General features: G+C 49.1%; 1 protein-coding gene across 2 annotated transcripts in view; it reads right to left on the reverse strand.

The window, feature by feature from the left end:
- Window positions 1-5,379: 5,379 nt before the first annotated feature.
- Window positions 5,380-15,160, reverse strand: part of DSCAML1 (DS cell adhesion molecule like 1) — a 331,475-nt gene continuing 321,694 nt past the window's right edge. For both annotated transcript variants that reach the window (XM_074357069.1, XM_074357068.1), the window contains 8 exons: window positions 14,568-14,855; window positions 12,962-13,117; window positions 11,182-11,212; window positions 10,924-11,042; window positions 10,469-10,621; window positions 9,647-9,841; window positions 8,010-8,321; window positions 5,380-6,403 (listed from right to left, as the gene is read on the reverse strand). In XM_074357069.1, the coding sequence (XP_074213170.1) occupies window positions 5,928-6,403; window positions 8,010-8,321; window positions 9,647-9,841; window positions 10,469-10,621; window positions 10,924-11,042; window positions 11,182-11,212; window positions 12,962-13,117; window positions 14,568-14,855 (1,730 nt within the window). In that variant the 3' untranslated portion in view covers window positions 5,380-5,927. The remainder of the gene's footprint in view (window positions 6,404-8,009; window positions 8,322-9,646; window positions 9,842-10,468; window positions 10,622-10,923; window positions 11,043-11,181; window positions 11,213-12,961; window positions 13,118-14,567; window positions 14,856-15,160) is intronic.

Genomic DNA, 15,160 nt, shown 5'->3' on the forward strand with positions numbered 1-15,160 from the left:
ACTGTACTGGCATAAAAACAGACACAAAGATCAGTGGAACTGAATAGAGATCCCAGAAATAAAGCCACACTTACATATATGCTCAATTAATTTACAACAAAGAAGCCAAAAATATACAATGGAGAAAGGATAGTCTTTTCAATAAATACTGTGAAACCAGACAGCCACATGCAAAAGAATGAAACTTGACCACTGTCTTACACCACACACAAAAATTAACTCCAAATGGATTAAAGACTTGAATGTAAGACCTGAAGTCATAAAACTCCTAGAAAAAAACATAGGCAGTAGGCTCCTTGACATCATTTTTGGTGATGATTTTCTGGATCTGACTCCAAAAGCAAAGGCAATAAAAGTGAAAATAAACAAGTGGGACTACATCAAACTAAAAAGCGTCTGCACAGCAAAGGACACCATTAACAGAATGAAAAGGCAACCTACTGAATGGGAGAAAATATTTGCAAATCTTACCTCTGTTAATGGGTTAATATTCCAAAATATAGAGAGAACTCATACAACTCAATAGAAAAAACCCAAACAATCTGATTAAAAAATGGGCAGAAAATCTGAATAGACATTTTTCCAAAGAAGACACAGAGATGGCCACCAGGTACATGAAAAGAAGCTCAACATCACTAATTATAAGACAATCGCAAATCAAAACTACAGTGAGGTATCACCTCACACTGGTCAGAATGTCCATCATTAAAAATTCTACAAATAATAAATGCATGGAAAGGGTGTGGAGAAAAGGCAACCCTCCTACACTGTTGGTGGGGATGTAAATTGGTGCAGCTACTGTGGAAAACAGTATGGAGGTTCCATAAAAAACTAAAAGTAGAATGATCCAGCAATCCTACTCCTGGGCATATATCTGGAAAAGATGAAAACTCTATTTTGAAAAGATACACGAACCCCAATGTTCATAGCAGCACTGTTTACAATAGCTAAGACATGGAAGCAAACTAAATGCCCTGTGACAGATAACTGGATAAAGAAGGCATGGTGTATGCACACAATGGAATATTACTCAGCCATAAAAAGAATGGAATCATGCCATTTGCAGTAACATATGTGGAATTTAAAAAATGATAAAATGAACTTATTTACCAAACAGAAATAGACCCACAGACATAGAAAACAAACTCATGGTTACCAAAGGGGAATGGGGGGAGGGCTAAATTAGGAGTTTGGGATTAACAGATACATACTACTATATATAAAATAAACAATAAGAACCTACTGTATAGCACAGGGAACTATATTTAGTATCTTGTAATAACCTATAAGGGAAAAGAGTCTGAAAAAGAATGTGTATATATATCTGAATCCCTTTGCTGAGCACCAGACACTAACACAATGTAAATCAACTATAATTCAATAAAAAAAAATTTTTAAACCTTGCTGTTATACAGGTCCCCTCCTGGCAGAAGCCTTAAACTAGACAAGGTTATACAATATATGAAACATTTGCTTTTAGACGCTTGGGTAACACGATACGCAAAACTTGAACCCTGAGAGAAAGGAAATAAATTCTATGAGTCCTGTGATCGTCCCAGTTTACTACATGCAATTGGTTTTCTGACTGTAGCACAGAAACTACAGTTTGAGAGGCCAAGGCCGCTGGAATTTGTGGGCTAGGGTACCAGAGAGAAGGGAGCTGCAGAGAGCACGCGTGGACCTGCAGGGAGGGTGCTCATCTCTGTGGTTGATACTGATGTGCCATTGGGTGAGAACAGACATGCCTACGGCCAGGAAGCGAACTAATGGAAAACAGCATGTCAAAAGAATTCCTGGACCTCATACAGGGCTAGAAATGATTTGTGTTTCCCCAGCTGAAGTGGAAAGACCTCATCACATGGGAAATATTGGTAGTATCCTTAGAAAGGTGATCGTTTTAGTAGTGGGGCTAAATTAGTGCCTTTTTTTTCTTTTTGTGGAGGGAGATAATTAGGTTTACTTATTTATTTATTTTGATGGAGGTACTGGGGATTGAACCTAGGACCTCGTGCCTGCTGGGCATGCACTCTACCATTGAGCTATACCTTCCTCCCTAAATTAGCTTTAGATGTAAGTTGCTGTGGAGGTACTCCAAAAGCAAGACTTAAAAGAATCCAGCTGATTTCAACTAGCTTCATTGCTCAGAGAATAAAATCCAACGCTTTCTGGATGACCTAACATCATAAAGTTACGACCGACTGGCATCCATTTTAAAAAAATTACCACACTTGCAAAGAAGGAAAATATGAACTATATAGCCAGCAGAAAAGTCAATTAACAGGAACAGACCCAGAAAGGGCAAAGATGATGGAATTAGCAGATTAGAACACTGGATTCCATAATACGTGTGCTTTGTATGCCCCAGACAGGAGGGAAAAATTGGAGCACGATGAAGAGAAATAGATTATAAAAAACCACCAAAATTGAACTTCCAGATGGGAAAAATACAGTATCAGAAATGAAAATTCACCATATTTAAAAAAAATACTTGGAAGAATATTTAAGGAATACATATGTATATGCAAAATAGAAAAGCGGTGGTCCCTGTAATCCTACATTTCATGTACAGCCTGTGTTAACAGGTTGGCCACCGTCTTTCCAGACTTTTATTTGCCTGTATAAACAAGTATATTATTATTTGAAACAATAAAATATTAATGCAATAAAAATGGTTCAAATGGTCAACTTTATGTTGTGTATCTTTACCATGGAAAAAAAATACAGTTGCACACTCACAGATCGTTCTGTTGTTTTTCAGTTGGGGAGTAATTAGGTTTATTTGTTTTGGCTGAGGTACTGGGGGTGGAGCCCAAGACCACGTGCACGCTGAGCGCGCACTCTACCACTGAGCTGAGGACTTCCCCTCCCCTACAAATTGTGATTCAGCTGGGATTGTTGAGATCTGGTCTTCTTTGTTTTAAGCTTCTCAGGTGAATCTGATATGTAGCTAAGAGACCCACTGGTCTAGCTCTGCCTTTTGGCAGAAGGGAGAGAGCAGAGGCATGGTTTCTGGGAGCCCTTCTAGAGGAGAGCTCCTTGAACTCTCCAGGGTGCAGTTCAAACAGGCAGGCTTGTGGTTTAGCTAAAGAACGCATCGAGGTAAGAGATCACCAGTATACAACACTGTGTGGATTTTGCACAAGTCTGTCTGAATTCCCAGAACTTGTGTTTCGTAGTAAGGAAGCCAGCTCAACTGAACACAAGTGAAACTGACTCCTGCTTCAAGTCCTTCTCCTCCTACGCGGTCCACCTCTGGTCCCAGGCCTTCTCCAACAGACCCCTAGAGCTGAATCCCTCTCCTCCTATTACTGACCCTCATCAAAGTCAGCACATTAGAGCTTCCCAGTCCATGCAGCCCAGCATGTGGTATTGGCGTCCCTCCCTGAACGGCTCACTAACATTCCACACCAGCTGCTTTCCTGCAAGTCCAGCGGGCTCACCTGGTCCTGGTGGATTCTACACTTAGCATCATCCTAGGGTAGAACTGAAACTCAGCCTCTGAAAAGTGGAACATGGGGCAGTACGGCTCAGTGTTTTAAGGATTCAGACACCCCTGAGATGGAACCTCAGTTCTGTCTCTTCCTGCTCCTCTAACCTTGGATAACTTCCTCATCTCTCTAGGGCTCTAGCTTTCTCACCTGCTGGGTGCAGATCATGATGCTTGCTTCCCAAACCTGCAATGAGTTTTACATCAACCACTCCTCAATGAAGAAAGCGTTTTTTTGCTCAGCACCCGTAGTATAGGGCTGGCTCAGTGATGTGCTTTCATGACAAAGTTCCCCTTTGCAGCCCTGAGGAGAGTGGCTCCATGCCACTCTAGCCTCTGGGGATTTGTTCATTCCCTCATGCTGGTCGGAGTTGGGTTTTATTCATGTTTATTTCCCCATGTCCAGCCTGCAGCGGTGGGGGTCGAGGGGAGGGGCTCAGCCAAGTTCCGGGAAGAACTCAACGCTTGATCATTATGCCTGCAGTTTGGGAGGTGACCTGCAGATGGCGCATGGAACCTTGGGAGGAGACCTGTCCTCCAGCAATGGAGGGGAAGCTGGGCTGTCACCAGCAGTCAAGGGGCAGGGACTTTCCTCACTAATGCTGTTAGCTGCTTCTCCTGGGTGGTTCCTGGGTGTGGAGCTCCACAGGGGCACATAAGCTCTGCCCTCTCTCCCCTCTTTTGTGCTGGGACGACAGCCCTTGCCCTGCAATGTAGTTACCCATGGGCAGGAGCTCCGTGTCCGCACTCGCTGGTGCTTAGGAAATGTTTGTAAACTGAGTTGCTTTTTGGGAAATGCTTCCATTCAAGGTCATGCACCCCAGGGAGGGCTTCACTGTAGCCTGGGCAGATAGGTACAACCCACCGCCTGCACAAACCGCCCCCGCCTCCCTCTCCAACCTTTGGGTATCCTCCCCAGTTCCTCCTCTCAGCTTTGGGGGAACAGCAGGACGCAGACTCACCTTCCTTCCAGATTCCCGATCCACACCGCGGCCTTGCCTTGGGGTGCTGACCTCAGGAGCCCCTTTGTACTTCCAAGGGGCACTTTCTTTTCATGCAGGGGGTCTGGCCTTGGTGAAGGGAGACCATGAACTCCATGCCTCTGACTTCTGCAGTCTCTTGGGTCTTTCCCTCTCCTCTGCCTGTGCAAACCCTCACATCCTAGGAGGCCAAGCTCACGTGCCCTTTGACCCGCTCGTCAGAAACGGCTCCTCTGCGCAACTGCACGTGGGTGCGTTTTTTTCAACCCAGAACCTAATTGCAGCTCCTCCCACACAGGTGAGGTACCTGGTGGGCCTGCTGGCCTGATAATCTTCAGCTGAACTCTATTCCCCTCCTCCAGGAGCCCTTCTCACCTCTCTGACCTATAATGACCTCACTCCTCCTTTTGCCCTAACATCCTGGAACTTCAGGCTCTGGCTGGACCCCCAGGGTAATTTGATCTCTTCCCCACACCTTCCCAATTTAGAGGCACTGCTTACACAACTTAACTGCCCACTAGCGTAGATCTGCTTTGTTCCCCTGGCTACACTGCACTCTCCCAAAGAAGAGAAGCCAGTAGACACAACCCCCCAACACCATACAAGCCCCCCAGAGCTCTTGCCAAGGGTGCTTCATTTTACAGATAAGGAAACTGTGCCTTGGAGAGGTTTAGAAGCTTGCACAGAGCCGCACCGCAGGCCCCAGCGCAGATCTGAGAGCAGAACAGGTGCTCGAGGAGGCACCTGAGCTAATGGAAAGCCTTTAAAAAAGTTTAACATGCTGAGCTAAAGCCGGGCTTCTCGAAGTCTCTCCGTGAGAGACAGGCGGCCTGGTACAGGGGCCTCGCCTCCCTGCCTCCCCACTGGCTCTTGCCAGATGGGAAAAAAGCCACCACGTAGAAACATAACCTTTATTGCACACGGCGCTGGGTCTTTTTTCATAGAAAAAGGTATTAACACATAAGCATCTGCAAATTGAAGCAACTCCTGGTTTTCTTGGAACAGTAAAATCGCATGCAGTGTCTCTGAGTTGGGATTTTGGTCTTTGTCAAAACCACTTAGACTGGAGGGAGGGTGAGTAGGAGGGGAAAATTGCTGAGTCTTTGTGCCTCTGTCTCAAAATAAGGTGAGAGAAATATATAGATACATAGCTTGTCCATGTGTTTCTATCTGTCTATGTATGTATATATCTCTCCGCACGTATTTTGTGTGTGTGGTGGGGGATTTGACTTGTACTGTCAAATTCTTTGTGCCCTGGCTTCATGGAGAAGAAGAAAATAGTTTCATTTGTACAAAAGAGTTCTATGTACAAGCGTTCATGACTTGGGGGTTTCTCTTCCTTGTCGGTTGGTTTTTGTCTGTCAGTTGAATATAAATAACACAGGAGACCAGGCGAGTTGGTGTGCGAGGGCTGGAGGCGCAGAGGTCCGAGCGCAGGGCTGCCCTCCTGGCCGGGCCCCCTACACCAGGGTGTAGGATTTGGAGTAGGCCCCCGCCCCCTGCTTCTGAGGCCTCCCTACCCCCGACGTGCTCATCTCGAGAAGCGAGTCCCTGGAGCCCCCCATTTTGGTGTGTGGGCCCCCGGCCCGCGGAGGCTCGGTGCTGGGGGCCGGAGGGGCAGCACTGGGGGCCGCAGGGGGTTCGGCAGGGGTGGGACCGGGTGCTGGGGGCGCCGTGCCGGCTGGGGGGGCGGGCATGGCCAGAGTCCTCTGAGGTAAGGTGGCTGTGGAGGCGGCCGCAGGGGCCCCTGGGTGCGGGAGGCCCAAGGGCTTGCTGGCAGGGTCCAGGGTCAGGTGGCGAGCCTGGGGGTGGTAGGTTCGAGCCAGGTTCCTGATGGAGGCCTCGCGAGGCGGGACCACGGGGCAGGGCTCGCGCCCCTCTGCTTTTCGGAAGAAGGCCTCCGACTTGGCGTAGAGGGGCAGGTTACAGTAGTCACCTGGAAGGGAGCAGGTGAGGGTGTCAGCGGCAGAGGCCTCTGGGAACCAGCTTGTCCCCCCACGCCCACCCTGAGTCCTCTCCCTGATCTGGCACAGACGTCCCTTCAACCCAGTGGGCAGGAGAGTCAAGTAAACATCAGTTAGTTGGCCTCTCTGAGCCTTAGTTTCCTTATCTAGGAAATGGGGATATTCACGTTTCCCCACAGGAATAGTGGGAGGAGGGAATGAGACATAGCACAGAAAGTGCCTCTAGGCAGTGGCTGCCACGCTGCTCAGTAAACTGACACCTAATGTTAACTGTTCCCTAGAGCTGGTCAGCTTCAGCGGGTGCAGAGTTCACTTCTCACACAGGGACTTCCTGAGAGCTCTGGCTGTTAGAAAGCTTTTCTCTACCCCGAGGAGGAAAGGAATGTCACTCCCTGTCACATCCTTGCATTTACCCTGATTCCGCCTGCCCTCGAGGACTCACAGGGCCAGGCCACCCCCACCCCTTTCCCACCGCAGCCTTTTGGATGACGTCAGCTGCATTTTCTCATCCCTTTCCTTCATCCTGCTTCTCAAGGCAGAATGTTCCTAATTTCTTAAAGTGCCTCCAGGGGACATGCTTCTGGGACCCCCACATCCCAATCCCTCTGCTCTGTGAGCACCCGGGCCTGTGCACATGCCTCTATCCTGCCCACTGTGCCAGGCGCTTTCCTCAGGGGCCTCGTTTAGTCCCCTCAGCACCCCCCCCCATATGTTAATACTTGCCCGCATTTTCCAAGTGAGGGGACTGAGGCTCAGAGAGATTAAGTAATTTGCCCAAATTCACACAGCTGGGAGGGGTGGGAGGGTCATTCCGGGCTGCTGGTCTCCCACCTCCCACGTCTTTGTCCTTTCTGTCACCCCAGGCTCTTCTCTGGATGACCCTGAGCCCCTGGGCTAGCATGGTCACTTAGCATAGGCCCGTGCTGAGCAGACCAGACTGCCTGGTTTGACAGTCTGAGCCTTGCAGACTGTGGCCCTAATGTCTGCTGGTGGGCTTCCGTACTCCCCTCCCCCGGGTTACCCTAGACCCTCCCTGCTGACCCCAAAGGGCATATGCTCTGGCCAGGGCCCTGGAGTCAGATGGTTCCCAGTCAGGCCAGGTCACTGACCACCATGAGGTTTGGTGACCACAGGCTGAGCTGCCAGGATGGCTCCTTTGGGTCTAGATTAACTTCAAACAGCATTGAGACCAATGGCCATTGGTTAGCTGAGCCTGTAAGCAGTCTCCTTCCATCCTGGCAAAGCCTCAGATTAAGGGAATGATCACTACTTAATGAGAACCTGCTATGTGCCAGGCACATATATCATTTCTAATGCTCATTAAAACAATGCAAAGTACGTGCTCTCATTTGCATTTTACAAACATGAAAATTAAGGCCAGAGAGGCTAAATGACTTGCAAGGTCACAGAAATGTTAAGCGGTTGAGGCAGGATGTGAACCCTGATCTGCTTGTTCCCAAGTCCTTGCTTTTTGCACCACCCACCCTTGCCCAGGAGCCACGCTGGGCTGGCAAGATCCAGCGCAGTTAGGGGTTTGGGGGCAGGGGACACAGCAAAGGAGGTGGTCTGAGTACTCACTCTTGTTGGCCCGATGAGGGATGGGCACAGCCACATTTTTGCCCCGGTCAGCATCCTGGGGCTTGGGTGGGGAGGCGGTGAAGCGGCAGATGCCAGGCTCTGAGGGGGTGCTCATGGATGTCATGCTGTCAGCGTTCTCGTTGGTGCCCGTGGTCATCTGGTCGGAGGAGCTGTCGGAGATGAAGCATTCGGTGATCTCAAACTTGGCGTGCTGCAGCTGCTCCTCCAGCTTGGCGTGCTCATAGGCCCGGGCCAGCTCCTCATAGGTGGAAGACGCACTCTCAGTGGACACCATGCTGTTCCGCCCTTTGTCTTGGGGGGATGGAAGGCACAGAGTTAAGAGGAAATGAGCGGCACCCCCCCATATTCACTGCAGCATGATTTACAATAGCCAAGACATGGAAGCACCTAAGTCTTGATGTGGAGGGGGGAGGGATGAATAGATAAAGAAACTGTGTATATACATACAATGGGATATTATTCAGCCTAGAAAAGAAGGCAGTCTTGCCATTTGAGAAGATATGAATCAACCTTAAGGGCATTATGCTAAGTGAAATAAATCAGACAGAGAAAGACAAATACTGTATGATCTCACTTATATGTGGAATCTTAAAAAAAAAAAAGAAAAAAAATCCCTGATAACCAAAACCAAAACCCCCACGCACACAGATATAGACAATGGATTGGTGATTGCCAGAGGTGGGGGTGAGAGGCGGGCAAAATGGGTGCAGGTGGTCCAAAGGTAAAAGATTCCAGTTATAAAACAAATAACTCATGGGGATGTAATGTGCAGCATGGTAACTATAGTTAATAACACTGTACTGAATATTTGAAAGTTTCTTAGAGAGTAGATTTTAATTTTTATTAATTTTTTTAGTGGAGGTACTGGGGATGGAGCCCAGGACCTTGTGCATGATAAGTACACGCTCTACCACTGAGCTGTTACCCTTCCCCCACAAAAGAGTAGATCTTTAAAGTTCTCATTGTAAGAATAAGAAAAAAAAAAAACTGTAACTATGTGTGGTGATGGATGTTAACTAGACTTACTGTGGTGATCATTTTGCAATATACACAAATACCAGATCATTATGTTGTACACTCGAAACTAAATATTATATGTCAGTTACAGCTCAATAAAAAATAAAGGGAATGAGTGGGTTTACAGGCAGAAAGGTGTAAATGAGACCAGACTGAGCAGTTCCCCTACCCCTAACCCTGGCAGCCACTGAAAACCGGACTATGGAGTGGACCAGGCTCACAAGATCCTGCTCTCCCCCTGTGAAGGCAGTGGTGGTGGCAGATCTTTGACTAATGAAGGGCAGAACATCCTTCATTCTTGATAATATGCAACCACCCCTTGAGTGACACTCGGCCTTTTTTCCAGCAAAAATTCTGTGTACCATTAACTCTGTCATCTTTTGGGAGGGAAAAATGAAATCCTTCACCAAGCAGAGCTTGGCTAGGTCAAGCGTTTTTGTCACAGCCACAGAGTGAGTCAGTGGGCAGCTGGAAATGAAACTGACTTGGGCCTTGGACCCCATGATTGGGGGAGTAGGAGCTGGGAAAACAGAAGGTGGAAATGAGTAATGGGGGAGCTGGAGGAGAGCGAGCAGGATGAAGGCAGGTCCCTGGTTTACCTGTGTCTTGGGAGAGGCTGGCACTGTAGCTGTCACTCTCAGTGACAGTGACACCATGCTGGGAGCCCACAGTGCGCCAGTCGGAGGTGAGGGTGCGGGCGGGTGTGGAGGCCTGGCACTTGGTCAGGGTCCACTGGCTTGAATACCGGTTCCGGGTGCTATGGGCTGACTTTATGTTCTTCCTGGACACTGGATCTGCACAGAGGAAGCAAGAGCTAGCACCTCCCAACTGAGGGCACTCAGGCTTGGGCAGCTGGCATTTACCAGAAAGGGCAGCGGGGAGCAAGGGAAGAGGCAGTAGCAGTCACAGAAGCTCCCTTGGGAATGCTGAGTGCGCCGCCTTCCCGGACCACACAGCTATCCATGGAGGGAGAGAGCCACAGTGTGGAGGCATGTGGGCGGTGGGCGGCACCCTAGTCCTCCCCAGACACCCCATCTTTTCCTTCAGCCTGGGAAGACAGTCACCTTCTCTCCTGCTGCCTCATGACTCTATCTTCATTCCCTACAGTCCTTGATGTGGTCTAGCTTTATGTCCAGAGTCACAGTGGTAGATACAAAAGGCCCTTGGAGAGAAAGAACACCTAACCCTCTTAAAATTTCTAGGTAAGGCAACTGAGGCCCAGAGAGATAAGGTTAGTGACATGCCTAAGGTCATAGCTAGTGAGTCTGCAGTCAAGGTCTCTGGACTCTAATTCCAGTGCTCTTTCCATTCTTCCATCCTGCTCCTCCCTACTTAAAAAAAATAAAAGTCACCTCTGCCTTATGCTGTGCCCAAAAATCCCCGTGTGGGAGGAGGGCTGTCTCCCTGGGGAGAATGCATACTGGTGCCTGGCCGGATGTCAGACATGTCGATGAGGGGTCCTGTGCTCTGGATGAGGGCTGGGTGGTGCAATGAGACACCGGTGCAGAAACTCTGAGGGTTGACAGCTTGGCTGAACTCAGCATCCGCCACAGGGATGGTGGCCTTGTCATCTCCTGGAGGAAGAAGTAAAATCAGCAGGAAGCCTTCCCTTTGGGCACCATCTTTGCTTCCCAAATTTCTCTGTCTTTATCCAACACTGAAACCAAGAAAGGTCAGGCCAATTCTTCCCATTAACAGAGGAGAAAACATAGCTCTTGAGAGAAGCTTCAATGAGTTCTCAAGTTGTTGAGTTGTTGGCGGGGCTAATACTAGAACCCTGGGCATTGTATGAGGACCCATGGTTGCCCTTCATGGGTTATGGTTTGGGAAAGCACACTCAGAGCAGGACAGAGAGCTCATGGCACCTGTCACTCACCCAGCTGCTTGATGCCCTCCTTGTCCTCGATGAGCAGCTGGACCCTGGGGATGTCAATATGTAGCCGCGGGCCCTGGGGTGGCCCCTTCACCGGGGTGTCAAAGCTTCGGTTGTTCTTGCTGTGGGGAGAAGAGCTGGAGGTGGGTGACTCAGAGCCATAAGGGGTGGGGGAGGCGTTTTGCAGGATAGTGGGGTCTCGGAAGCCCAGCAGTGGGGGAAGGGGGTGGAGGAGAGAGGATGAAGTTATGTGACACCCACCTTATCAACATTTCTGCCAAACTCTTTGCATCTGCAAAACAGAAGAGAGAGGAGACTGAGTGAGAATGGAGTCTCAGAAGAATGAGAACTGGAAGACGCATGGGGAACAAGGTGGGAGAATTCCCTAAAATGGGGCCAGGGCTGGGCTCCTGGGAAGCAATGTAAGGACCTCTGAGATAGTCCAACACATGATAAGGTCTCACTGCTCCCAATTCAGGATTTGGCTCAGGTCTGTTTTCCTTTCCTCAGATTTTTATCTAATAGGGAGGTCCTTCCCAAAGGAGAGGATATATAAAGTGCTCCATCTGGTTCCTGAATTGACTCTAATTAAACAAGACATCATAGCAGGCTGGAAATGGGCATCAGTGGTGGGTCTATCCTCAGTTACTTGTTGGAGAGAGGAGAGTTTGGGGGATGAAGTAGAGGTGGTGAATGGGCACCTCCAGATGACATCAACCAAGAAGCTTCATTTCCTTCTCTAGAGCATCTGGCCCCAAAAAGTCCATGGATGGATTTGAGGGTCACTGCTTTGTCTCAGAGGGGCCTTGAATAGGATCTGGACTCTCAGGTTAGGAATTGACAAGAGAGAAGAAGCAAAGGGCCTAGTTAATCCATTAGACCTCAAACAATGGAGAATGATTTGTTAGAGCAAATCTAGCTGCATGAATGCATTTAACCATCTGTCTACCCACCCATCCATCCAGTCATCATTACTCTATCCACCTTTCAATCCACTCTTCCAACCATCCACCTACCCGTCCATCATCTGTTCATTCAACTACCTACCCATCTATCCATCCATCCATTGATCTAACCATTCATGCATTCAACCATCAACGCATCCAACCATCTAATCATCTGTGCAACCATCTATCCAACCATTTATCCAATTATCCATTCATCTATTTAACTAATCATCCAATCATCCATTCATATAACCATACAATCATCTATCCAGCTTACCATCCAATCCATCCATTGATCCAACCATCTATCCATTCAACTATCAATGCATCCAACCATCCATTCATCTACCCAACTCCTAAACACCCTAGGTAGTCTTAGTCATTCCCTCTTCTGTGATATTACTGTGCCCTACTTCTCACGTTAGACCATAAACCCTAGAAGGGCATGGACTGTTTCCTCTTCATGCATCTTTATATATCCAATGTCTGGCAGTAGCTACAATACAGCAGATACTCAATAAATGTTTTCCAAATGAGTGAATGGACATTTATCAAGCAACTAATTGGCCTTGGAGAAATTGAGGTAAATCAAACCCATTCATGCCAGGCTATGGTATCAGGTGTTGGGACAGGGGATGACATTAAAAATATTTAACAACTGACAAGGCATGGAAACTGCTCAGTCAAAGCTAATGAAGGTCCTAGAGACAACTTATAGGTCTACTCTTCAGTGGCCGGGTCATAGGAAAGTCACAGGGATCCTGTATAAGAGAATGAAGCATCCAGGGTAGAAGGGAGCAACATCTATTTACAACCAACATGGAAATGTTTAAATATTTTAACAAGCAATATGGTTTCACCAGGGTGTACCTCTAAAGGTCAGCCCTGGTTAGGGTGGGCACAAAGTCCTGTGGGCATAGAAAAGGAAGCAGTAAACAACTAAGGAGGGTTCAGAAGGTTGGAGTAGCAGCTCTTCCTTCAAGGGGACCCAGGCACTCTCTCTTGTGCAGATGGTGCTGTGAGTCCATGGAAAGTGGCCAGCAGGGCTGAGAGTCAACACTCCCTCCCAGGAAGCCCGTGGGAAACTCGCCCACCTCGGAGCCGCTTCAGCCGCTTCTCCTTCCTCTTCTTGCGCACAATGAACAGCAGCGCCACCCCCAGTGTGGCCAGGATGACCGGGCAGCCGATGGTGAACAGCTTCTTCACGTCATCCCCCTCGCCTTGTGCAGACTTGATGGGCGGGATGGTGCCTGAACAGAGGTGATGAAGGGAGTCAGATCAGATGTCCCTTGTGAGTTGAGTGTTATGCTGTCTCAGGGGCAAGGTAGCCCTTTGACCTCTCTGGCTACCTTTGGTCTCACTCTGGCCTCTACTTCCTGGTGCAGAGCCCCAACCCCCCAATTCTGCGCCCTCAAATTCTGCTCCCATCAGGACAGCCATGAACAGTTTTTTTTTTGTTTTTGTATTGGGATGATATTAATGACTCACTAGGCCTGTTTTAGAATTATCCTGAATTCTCAGAGAGTCTCCTGCTTGTTGGAGTTCAGTGTTCAGTTCTAGAGGGTGAATTGATGGGCTGAGATTCCCATATCCAGTTGGTAAGGCTGTAGGGGGGACGGTGAGGCTCACAGTAGGGAGAAGTCAGGGCAGTGGGATCCTGGGTGATGGGGGCAAAAGCCACTAAACACCCTGCATTTTCTCCCTGCCCCTCGTCTCATAGGCAATATCCGCCAACCTTGGGGGCCGCAAGGAGACAATGATGAGTTCTCCTGCTGGCAAGCTTTCTGCCAAGCCCTGATGCTTGCTTGTTTCAAAACCTTACCTAGGAGTCATCTCCTTCATGAAGGCTTCCCTGTTGGAGCCCATCCCCTTCCGATACCACTTTTATTCTGTTTCCTTAAGACCTAGGTAGACTTAATCTAGCTTGTGACAACTGGTTCCTGTGAATTCAGCCTTCTATGTGCCTTAAATGCTTGTGTGTGCATGCTTGCATGCATGTGAGGTATCCCCACGTGGCAGACTCCGATTAGTGCTCACCACATATCCACGTGCTCATCTACATCCCCCAGACTTCCTGGTGGTTCGATGAGAGCCATATTGCTAGTTCTGACAACAGAGTGTGAACAGAAGTGGGGAGTGTCACCTCCTGGCCAGGCCGCTAGGAACTGGTGTGCCGTGTGCCTTTTCTACCTCTCTTGTTTGTGACCTTGGAGGCTACATGGCACAGCTAGAACTTGGTGGCCAGCCAACCCTCACAAGATGTTATGAGAGTGAGAAGAAAATCTTTATTGGGTTGAGCCAAGGAGCTTTTAGTGTTTATCCGTTACTGCAGCATCGGCTACCCAATCCTGACTAATACCATCTTAGCAGAGGGTTCTTACATGGCAGGACCTCTAACTCCATCTCACTGCAACAGAGAGCAACAGAGAGCAAGTGCACCTTCAAAGACCCTCTGTCTTTAGTGTTACTGACCTAGTGTTTGTGACTCGTGGATCACAGGTGCGTCTACCTACTTACCTGTCTACCACTGTCCTGCCCTCTTTGCCTGTCCTTTGCTAGCTTAGTCACCTGTCAGCCTCTGTCCCTGACTACAGTCGTGCCTCTTTTTCTATTTGCTTTTCTATTTCTTTATCTGTCCGCCTCTCTGCCGGCTCCCCTGGCAGCAGCTGGCTCCGGCCCCTCCCACCGCTTCCCACTCACTGCCATCGTAGTCCAGGGTGGCGAACTGGGCAGTCTCGTTGCCGCAGCCAGCGCTGTTGCAAGCCCTCATGCGCAGCTCGTACCACGTGGCCTCTCGCAGCTCGGTCAGAAACACCTCCGCGGAGCTGTTGGCACGCAGGCCCTGCCAGGCCCAGGTGCCCTTGGGCCGGTACTCCAGCACGATGGCTGTGATGGGGCAGCCCCCGTTGTTCCAGCCCTGCAGGTTGAGCCGAGCATGCGTGGAGTTGATGTGGGTGAAGAGGTGCTGGTCTTTGCTGAAGGAGGGCTCTGAGGGGGCCAGAGGGAAAGATAGCGATTAGAGACGCTGGGAAGGATTTCCCTGGGGCAGCTGGGACTGCAGTGGCTCCGGGGGATCAGAGGGAGGCCCGAATGGGAGGAGGGATGCCCCAGGAAGCAGAGGAGGAGGAATAAGAGGAGAGGAAGAAGGACCTGGAGAGAAAGGCCCAGCCAAGGAGGAAGAGAGATGCAAGAAGAGGGAAGAGGAGGGCTGCCCATCTGCTACCCCTGGCAGGGAAGTGGGGCCATTTTTCCCACTGTGATTCATCCAGATGCTACAGTGATGGGAACTAGGC

The sequence above is a fragment of the Camelus bactrianus genome, chromosome 33, assembly GCF_048773025.1.
Source record: "Camelus bactrianus isolate YW-2024 breed Bactrian camel chromosome 33, ASM4877302v1, whole genome shotgun sequence".
Lineage (NCBI taxonomy): Eukaryota > Metazoa > Chordata > Mammalia > Artiodactyla > Camelidae > Camelus > Camelus bactrianus.